General features: G+C 34.4%; 1 protein-coding gene across 1 annotated transcript; it reads left to right on the top strand.

The window, feature by feature from the left end:
- LOC111393556 (aquaporin SIP1-1-like) lies at positions 1–10,046 on the top strand. The gene is made up of 3 exons (XM_023019147.1): positions 1–447; positions 823–1,095; positions 9,623–10,046. Exons 1-3 carry the CDS (start codon positions 151–153, stop codon positions 9,776–9,778), a joined length of 726 nt encoding a protein of 241 aa, XP_022874915.1. The 5' UTR covers positions 1–150; the 3' UTR covers positions 9,779–10,046.
- Positions 10,047–10,697: the final 651 nt, after the last annotated feature.

Below are 10,697 nucleotides of genomic sequence, written 5' to 3'. Positions count from 1 at the left end.
GTGCTTAGTATATATTTCCTGAACAGTTAGTTAGATGGAGTAGGTGAATCATCCAAAATTTCCCTTCCCTCGTTCTCAGTTCCTTAGAGAGAGAAGAGGGGTAGACTCCTGACTGCAGAATCTGCTGTTTTCCACCGACCTAATTCTTCAATGGGTGCTATAAAGGCAGCGGTAGCCGATGGGGTGTTGACTTTTATGTGGGTTTTTTGCGCATCGACTTTGGGCGCACTCACTTTTGTGGTGGCTTCTGCTCTCGGAGTATCCCAAGGACTACCCACTCTTCTCGTCACTACTGTCCTTGTTTTTGTACTGCTGTTCGTGTTCGGCATCATCGGCGATTTCTTGGGCGGCGCCACCTTCAATCCCACTGCAATCGCTGCTTTCTATGCCGCTGGTATTGGAGGCGCCGATTCTCTCTTCTCTGCTGCCCTCCGCTTTCCTGCCCAGGTATGAATCATGTGATTAGTCAGATATTGATCATGTTTCTTGAGAGTATGTAATCCTACTTGCTTGATTCAAATGTAGATTAGTATGTGAATATTGTCAGTCGATGATATGTTTGTGAAAATCTAGATTGCTTAGGGCTAGATCTATATAATGGAATTTAAGATTTTAAAAAAAAGGAGGTCTCCCTTGACAGATGATATAGTTGAGAAAACTAACAGATTTGAACTGAACGACCAAATTTAAATAAAAGGCACACATGAATAATGAGTTTGCAAATAATAAACTTTGGTGACTTACACGAAAATTTTACCACAATTTAAGTGTATACTATGCAGGGAATGAAAATGCTAAAGTTATTACTTTTATCCTTGACAGGCGGCTGGTGCAGTAGGTGGTGCTCTTGCAATTATGGAGGTTATGCCAATGCAGTACAAACACATGCTTGGGGGTCCTTCATTGAAGGTTGACCTGCACACTGGAGCTATTGCTGAGGGCGTTTTGACTTTCACAATTACCTTTGCTGTCCTTCTCATAGTCCTTAGGGGTCCAAGCAACCCACTAGTGAAGAATTGGTTGCTTGCCATGGCAACTGTTTCGGCAGTCGTTGCCGGTTCAAGTTATACTGGACCTTCGATGAATCCTGCCAATGTAAGTGACATATCTCTTTTCCATTCTATCGCTAGATTCTGAAATTATATGATGATCTATGTCTTATTGTGGAATACCCTAATCCTTAAAAATTGCTGAGTAATCAAAAAATTAAAGAAACAAAATAACATGAGGTGAGAGTTTCTCTTTCCCATAGCACATAAGGACAACGTATCTGCTGAACCTTTCTTCTAATTTTTTTTTTCACATCCCAAGCCAACCTGGAATAGAGTAGTTACTTTTCTCAATATGGTACCCGACCGTGTTTCTTTAAAATAAAAAAATGTTTATATGTAATGTGATTGAGCTTAGACATCTGAAGCACAATTTAGAGTACTGCTCGCATTTGGCTCCCATATTTCCATTTAAGAGGTCCACGAGTCGCATCATTATTGTCCTGTTGTGGGATGTCAAATTATCCTCAACTACCAAGTTTCTCTTTCCGTCTATGTGCCACCTTGTGATTGATCGATTAAGTGCTGTTACCCTAATTAGGACCCACAGCAAAACAGTAGCCCTTTCCTTTACATTGACCTTAAGTGGGTTTGGAAGTTCCATCTATCGTAAACTTCAGATCACTTTCCACATGATTGGATTTTTCTCCAACCTTGGAATAACCAATCATTTTCGTATTGAGTCCTGAAAACTCCAGCTTGATCATTAACTTTCAGATTCAAAGAATATAGTTTTAGCTTTTGCTCATTTTGACCATTATGGTCTGGTAGTGGCATTGATTTCCAGACTCAGCCATTACTTGGGAGCATTTGTTGAAATAACATCTGCTGTAGGAATAAGGACAATGTCTTGGGAAAGTCAATTTTGGAGAGATGAAAAGCTTGCTGGTACATCAGTTATATAACCGGTTGTAGAAAGTTGCATTGGAATTGAATAGCGCATGCTGAGCACGCAATAGAATGCATGCTTCAATTAATTAGTAGAGAAATGATAAAATTACATATGAAGAAGAATGATGAAGACTTTAAAATTTTCAGCTCAAGCTTCTAATACTTAGGTTTCTTCCAACCGAAGCTACTATTTATTCACTTTGGTGCGTGGGACTTGGGCACCTATATCCAACTCAAGTTCAATGTGTATCTTTTTCAAGTTTCACGCTATTAAACTAATGAAGTTTTCTGGGGAAAGTGTGTTAAAATTCTGTCTGGAAGTAAACTACTGCAGAGTTTTCTTGAAAAAGTAATCTGTCTTTCTCAACTATTTTTGTGGCCATAAATTAGGTTCATTAATGGATTAATTATGTCATGACCATTTCGCTAATAATCTACTACACAATTGCTGAACAATTGAAATATGCCCGACGCAATGAAGGAATTGTGAGAATAAAAAGTTTGAGACTTGAGATGAACCAAAAAGGAAGTTTCTCACTTCACCACAGTGCTAGCCTGAATAAGGATGGAGATTAGAGAATAATCACAAGCAAATTAAAGGGCTTAGGATTAAATTAAATCCAAGCTATCCAATACTTAGTCATATTAGTCAGACAAAATGTCTGATTTTTATACATGCATTTGGAATAAAATATGAATTTTTAGTTTTCATTTTTTTTTGAGTTCCTATTTTTTTTCCCACATGTCAAAACTTTATTATATTGAAAAACATAAATAGGTATCTAAAACTAATAAGTAATAATTTATAATGAGTTAGTATTTAATCCAATTAGGAAACCTTCTATTTTTTTGTATGTGCTTAGTTAAAAATAAAATATCCAAATATAAATACCCTCTAAAACTCAATTAAATCATCACTTGGCAATTCTGAGTAATTAACCACCAATGGTTTGGCCAATGACCTTAGGACGAACAAAAGTATCTAAGCTCTAATGAGATCCCCTGAATACTGGGCAAATTATGTTGAAGTAACATTATTGTATCTTGTCCATAACCTACCAATAACTTTGAATGCCCTTATGGAATGAATATCCTCGACCCATAGAAATGGAAAATTATCAACCTTTTAGGTTACATTTTGACATTCCAATCTTCCTTGATTCACTAATTCGAACCATGTGTGTAACGCTTCGAGATCTTTTTCATCTTCATTATTTTATTCTTTTATAAAAATAGGCTCAAGGTGTTACTAACATCTTCTTTGTCTAATTTAAAAAGAAATATCAGTTTCATTAAGTGTTGAAAATGCATAAAAATAACTATTAAATAATGTGCACAAAATTCAATATGAAGATGTTCTTTAAATAAAAGTTTGACAATTATCTTTTTCAGAAAATTTACTTGGCGATCCCATAAGCTACACTCGGTCAATCTTATATGCCTCCAAACGACCCGTTCTCATCTGAAAGGTATTGTAAAAGTGTATTTTGAAAACATTCAGTAAGAATACGAGCACATTTTTATTAACACGATATAAATATAAAACTGACATAATATATCGACATTTCTTAGATTTAGAGTTCAAGGAATTTATTAAGAATTCCCATATCCCCTAAGATTTAACATTTTTGACTAAACAGTCCATCCCGTAGGATTTAACATTTTTGACCTAACGGTCCATCTAGAAGGATTTAACATAGAGTTCGACTGAAGGCCTCATAGCATTTTATGCCAAAAATTATACAAACATCAAGGAATAAGAATTTACCATTTTGCACGATGTATTCTTACCTCAATGATACCAAAACAAAATATGAAAATATGGTTTGTAGAATAGAAAAATAAATTATTTCTAATAGATTGTGTGTATGTGAATTTATAGGGAGTGCACCCTTTTTTTCTGGGAATTATAATCTAGTTAGATCACCTATATATATATATATATATATATATATATATATATATATATATATATATATATATATATATATATATATATTAGATTTAATAGGCTCGTGATATTCTTTTCAATTTCCAACGTACCAATATGAATTAAATGAAAGTTTTGATTTATTATTTTATTACTATTTATATTTTGCTTATAAACAAAATATAAAATCTAGAATGCTTTCTTTATAACAAAATATCTCGGGTATAACTAGTTTAAAAATTACTTTTTCTTGATTCCAAATTATATTATTTAATACAAGCGATAAAACGAGTATAATATTTATATTTTATCAACTTCTAAAATACGTAAATAAATATTCGACCCAAATAAGATTTACGATAAATTCTAAGTACACATGAGCAAAATAAATCATCAATTTTTGGACTTTTAGTGTAACGACAAATCTAAACATGAATTGTTTCATTTGCTAAGTGACCCATAAAAAGTTCGTGGTGTTACAATGTGACCACCAATATTGATGCAAGATAAAATAAGGAGAAGGGGAAAGGGAAAGGGAAAGGGAAAGGGAAAGGGAGAGAAGAGGAGAAAGGAGGCGGAAAGATAAGAAGGGGGGAGAAAATAGAGAGAAATAGGAGAGAACATCAAGTCATTTCATAATCAAAGATTATTTCCAATTACATTGCATAGACCCTTTATATAGGGTTTGAACTAATTATATTTGAAGTAAGAAAATACTCAAAATAAATAACTAATTATGTTTCTTAAAATAAACTTTAGAATGAAAACTAAATATACTAAAATCCATCCTAATTCTCCATCATTTCTCCTAAGCTGAGATAACTCGACTCCAGCAAAATAAATTGCAACTTCTTACCCAAGGAGGGCAATGTTTCTTCTTCACCAAATAATGGACCCATTCACATATCAATAATTGAACCTGAAAAACATTCACAAACTTCCAATTTGACCAAAGGGCTCATAACCAAATAGCAATAAGGAACTTTAGGAAGCCACAACTTGTGCAACTCATTTACAAAAACTGTTACAAGATCCACTTGAAGGGCACAAGGTACTAGCACAATCGACTAGCTTGCAGAAATGAATAAATGCAACAATGGTGGCTCGAATGTACCCTGACAAGGCAACAATTCTGTTATATTGAAAATAAAACCCTCATTTAAGTGTGATGGCCAATCTAATAGATTAAATTCAAGTGAGAAATTTAATCGTTTCTCTACATGTGTAAGAAAAGTGTTTGAACGAACAATGACATTAGATAATGTGGTAACCCGAGAAGCATCACAAAGTAAAGGTAAAACAATATCAAAGTCAACGATAGAGTCATACAACAGATTAGGCAAGATCAATTTTGGCACGTAGTCGTGGATAGGTGGATTGTTTGACTCAGGTGACAATAATATAGATAATTCCCCATCCTCGATATTAGAATATTCAATTGACTCAACGATAGAAACCTCAATTTCTTCTTCAAGAGCAATACAACTAGACTCAAGAGATGATTGTTGGAAATGGGTGGTAGACCTAGCTTATGACACGCTTCGCGAAGATGGAAGGATAAGTTCCATAGGTTGTCCTGTTGGTAAGCTTTGTCTAAGGATTGGAATGTAGGAATATCATTAGGCAAAGTTTCAGGATTCAAACCATTGATAAACCTAGATGTTGTGATGTAGAGAGCCTTATAAATATAATAATTGTTCAATAACTCTTCGAAGTGGGCAAAATATGCACTAGCAGTGGACGTACCTTGCCTAAAGTGCAAAAAGTATTGATTTAACAATTGAGTTCGATAATTTACATATGCATATTTATTACTTAGGACTTGTTTCATCTCATCCCACAAGGTGACACTGCGTTGGCCTAGACGATTATGCAAATATGATCTCCAATAAATTTTAGTAGAATCGACCGATGATATATACTAGCATGACAAATTTTACATGCATCACTCAAATTGTGATAGAAAAAGAATTTTTCAAGATTATCAAGCCAATCAAGAACTGAATCAGATCCAGTGAGACATTAAAGTCCTATAGGTGGATTGCAACTTGCTGAGGAGAAGAATGTACCTTTTTTGACAAAGGTATTAGACGGGGAAAATTGCGCGGATAAGTGCAAAGTGAAGGTATATGGTTGTGGTAGTGACCTAAGGATGTGTTGTGGGCGTAACTGTTGTTACATGAAGTGTATGTAGTGTACGATGACATTTTTTTTTTTTTTTTTTTTTTTTTTTTTTATTATTATAAAAATGAGGTTTGATGGGCTACGAACACCGAAATGAAAAGCAAAGCGTTCAAATAACAAGATGATATACCTTACAAAAGTCCAATCAAGCCGCTGGTTGAGCACCAATTTTAAGTTCCAATCTGACAGATTATACACTTTATTGTAAAATTAACTGCTAGCTCACGAGAGACACAAGTTGTGGCGGTGCAATTTAGTTCTGCTGCCCAATAATCTGAAAAATAAACTATAAGCCAGTATGTGGAATTAACCGCAAGTTGCTATAAACACTCTTGTTGGTTCGTCTATGTAAAAGGATGAAGCTTCTGCAGCTCAAATGTGCTCTGAAATTGAAAGAAAACTTAGTAAAACATGTGAGCTTTTGATATAGATTGAGTGATTTTGCAGTGACCAAGCGAATTGTTGAGATGGAAACTATAGTGTAGATTAGGAATAATTTGGATGGGAGAAAAATCCAAAACTAGTTGGGGATCATTGTTAATTGAAATATTAGGGAGGATTGTGAGAGTGTGAAGGAAAAGTGTTGAAGAATAGAGAGATACAGATTTGTGCAGTGACAGCGATGCGTGTTGGTGATGGAAGTGGGCCGGCACCGAGGAATCAGGCAGTCATGGCTACAGATGTTCTGGTATTTGGTGTGTATAGGATGGACTTTTATGTGATGGGTACTATACGTGTATTTTAGAATTTGATGTGGGCTGGGTATGTGTTGTGTTGCTTGTGTTTTGGATAGGTGGATGATAATATTTGGTTAGTGGGTTGGGTTAGGGTAATTGGTTATGGGTTTCATTGGGCCATTGGATGTTGGCGAATGTGTGTATATGTATATGGGTTAGTGGGTTGGTGTAACAAATTAGGGTTTGGGGAAATTATCTAGTGGGCCAGGTTGGTATGGGCTTGGTCTTGCTTGATGTATAGGCTATTGGGTTCGTATAGGTGGGTAATATAGGGTTTCTTCGGTTGAAAGCAACCAAATTGGCCTGATCAAAAATAAATTGTACTATTTTTTTCAGAAACTGATGAAAATACTAAAATTAAAAATTTCACGGTGTAAACAGTATCCACTAATAGTACAATGAGCAATAACTTCTTCTTTCTTTCTTTTTTTTTTTTTTTTTTTTTTTTTTTTTTTGGTTGATGCCTGCTGCCACCTTTTTTGTGGTTTAAAGTAGGTTTTGGCCGGATATGTTGGCGGCTATGGTTTGATTGTTGAATGATGAAACGGGTGGTTTAAATGTGGAAGTGAAATTTGTCGGTCAAGGGAAAGAAATTGAGCTCTACTACCAAATTGATGTAGGATACAATAAGGAGAAGGGGAAAGGGGAGAGAAAAAAAAGAAATGAGGGGGGAAAAGAGAAGGGGGAGAGAATAGAGAGAAATAGGGAGAGTATCAATTTATTTCATAATCAAAGGTTATTTCCAATTACATTGCATAGACCCTTTATGTAGGGTTTGAATTAATTATAATTGAAGTAAGAAAATACTCTAAATAAATCACTAATTGAATCCATCCTAATTCTCCATCAGATATGTATCCATATTTGAAATCCAATATCTAATATCTGTTAACTAAAATACAATAATCATATATTGAATGATTATACGCATGATGTCTGTTGTGAGCCTATGTTTGACTCATGTTTATAAACACTGAAATAATTTTTTTCCTCACATTTCATGGGACCTACCAAACTACTTATTTATCCACCACTCATTTGTATCTATTTATGGTTTAAACCATTTATAAACAATTTTCATTCACGCTTTAAGAGATATCTGGTGCCTATTGACAATATTTAATTCCATAACCATAAAGATGTTTCACTCAACTTATTGAGGGTATTGGCCGTAAGTAAGATCTCTTCTGTTGATATTTCAAAGTAATAAATCTTATGATTTGAATCTATTTTTCTTTTTAAGATTAAAGACATACATGCTTTAGTAGTTTGAAGAAAACCAATCTAACTGATGCAATTGTATATGAATTTTCTGTCTGGGTCTTGTTCAACGCATCGAACCCCATGTACACACTGCATGTCAAACCCAAAATCTCATTTTGGCAACCAAGATAAATCGCCCCATCCCGTAGAGGTTGACGTGCTACAATTTATGATGAGTTGTCATAACTCAACCTAACTGTGATCTGGTAATAAAGTTACATGGAACTCTTGATTCTATCTTCTTAGCCAGTGTACATATCCCAAGTCATGTACAGTTTAAATTCAATGGCATTGTAAATTTCATCTAACAAATTGCCTGCTGTAAATGTATATTGGTAATGAATTCAAAATCTACTAAAGGTAAAGAACGATTGCAGTACTTAACTAGTTGTATACACAAGAAGTTAACCTGATAATGCATGTAGGATCTACTGTTTGTTGTATTGGTAAGAGATTCTTGGAGTTTCCCACGTAGGTCAAGAGGAGGTAGTTGTGTATGCCATGCAATACTGTGTCGAGAGCTGCTCAGTTTCAGTGTCTATCTTAACTTTTAAGGAAGGAAGAAAAACCACTTCACAGATTCATGACACAGATGTTCTTTCCTCTTTGGAAAACTCTGTCTGGATAGAACTTCCACGTGCTGGTGCCTCTGCTGTTTTTACCTTTTCTCCTCCTCTTTTTTCCCTGTATTCTAAAGTAGGTCCTTTCAAAAAGTATTTGATGCTTTTGTTTGTATCTTTTTTCTTTGGAACTATTTGGTCCCCTTTCTTCATCTGTTACTATGGTATGCCTTTAAGAAGATGGAATCCAATAACATTCCATCAATTGTGCCGGTTCTTTTAACGAATCCCAATTCCACTTTGGGAGAAATTAAAATTAATTTGTATAACTGCTGAATTAATTGGATTGTTGCAAGTGGAATGAATGGGATGCGGTCTGTTACATAGCAAATTAACTAATTTCGAATTTATTCAATTTGAGCTTACTAATTAGCTGATCTAAACTTCTATTTAGCTACATATTTGAATCACTAGGCTCAAATCTTGAACTCAAATAAGTGCCGAGAACTTTTGAAGTATAACTAGCAGTTTAAAAATTGAATAAATTTATCAAAACTGTTCTTTAGATATTGGCAGTTTTGCCGAGCAAAGAATTGTTTAATATAATAAAAATTGAGGTACCGTTTCAGGACATTATAAGAGTTCTGATCTGTAACTGCTGTCAAATTTTTCTTTATGTGTTTTCTTGAATATGGAAAGTCAAAGTTGTTCTTTGAAGTCTTATATTTGCATTTAGTTTCTTGATTCTCTTTCCTCCTAATCTGACTTCTCTATCCTCAAAATTTTCAGAAGATAATTTTGCTTAGTGATAGTTTCGATTCCTGTGTGTAATTCCATAGCTACTACGGCAAGGATTGCTGTGGTTTAGTTTAGTTTCTTGCAAGTGTGCTAACATCCAAACATCTTGTGTAATTCCATCATTCTTAACCTGTTCTTATTATTTTTATTAGCTATTTTCCGCAAAGCTTGTGTTAAAATTGGATGCTAATCGTGTCTAATATATTGCAGGCATTCGGGTGGGCATATGTATATAATAAGCACAACACATGGGAGCAATTCTATGTTTACTGGATCTGTCCATTCACTGGAGCAATATTGGCTGCGTGGACCTTCCGCTTTCTATTCCCGCCCCCAACAAAGCAGGACAAGGCGAAGAAAGCCTGATAGCTTAAAAGTAATTATCAGTACTGTGAATTTGAAATTTTAAGACTTAGCTTTTTTAAGATTGTTGTTGAAAGACCATATGTCTCTCAAATTGGGGTTCATTCCCAAAATGTTAATAATCTATTCGGTGGAGTAGTTCAAGTCGATGTTTAGCTGATGTGGAAATTCTCACTTTCCCAAGTCCTAACATATACTTCTTAATGATTCAGGATAATGAGTTTTGAGGACATATATGTTGTGTTACTGTTACATAGTATTTATGTTCCTTATTTCGGAGGAAGGTCAATTCGTATATAAGCGTTTAGATCATGACTTCTCGTCTGCCTTTATTAGTTTAAGCAACGAGATACTAATGCGTCCTTCCAAACTAGTTCTTTTGCAAAAGGTCAAAATATAACATGTTAAACTTAAAAAAAGTTAATCTAAAAGTCTAAAATGCTAAAGAGAAAATGTATAGTATAATGTACTTTCCTTTTTTTTTTTTTTTTTTATCGTTTAGTATAATGTACTTTCGCTTGATTGTCGACTTGTTTAAGTCTATTTCCAATTTTCCTTCGCTCACCCTCTATCTCCAATCTCTTTTTTTCATTTTCGTATCTCTTCTTTCGATATACCCTCCAATCTCCATATTGTGTTTGAGAGGGGTTCGAGAATCTGTTAAATTCTCAAATTGTAGCTCAAGAGCCTCTCAACTTGTAAGGAAATAGGAGGGAGGGGCAAATGAGTTTAGGCCCTTATTTGAGCCACATTATTTGCATTAAAATGCATTCTTGCATAGTGTATTGATGAGAAATGTGATTAAAATTTATTAAAAGTTTTTTACTTATGGGTACTATTATTTTATTTAAAATGCGTCGTTGAAATAATGTCAAATCAATGTTTAAAAGTATGAGTCAAACATGACCTAGATTTCATGTTT

The sequence above is a fragment of the Olea europaea genome, chromosome 4, assembly GCF_002742605.1.
Source record: "Olea europaea var. sylvestris chromosome 4, O_europaea_v1, whole genome shotgun sequence".
In the NCBI taxonomy this organism is placed as follows: Eukaryota; Viridiplantae; Streptophyta; class Magnoliopsida; order Lamiales; family Oleaceae; genus Olea; species Olea europaea.
Note: the sequence above shows the minus strand (reverse complement) of the source record. Positions and strands in the feature narration are given on the sequence as shown.

Coding starts and splice junctions, on each gene's coding strand:
- LOC111393556 (XM_023019147.1), top strand. CDS start 151: ATGGGTGCTATAAAGGCAGCGGTAGCCGATGGGGTGTTGACTTTTATG. Junction 448..822: donor CCCTCCGCTTTCCTGCCCAG/GTATGAATCATG, acceptor TATCCTTGACAG/GCGGCTGGTGCAGTAGGTGG. Junction 1,096..9,622: donor CTTCGATGAATCCTGCCAAT/GTAAGTGACATA, acceptor AATATATTGCAG/GCATTCGGGTGGGCATATGT.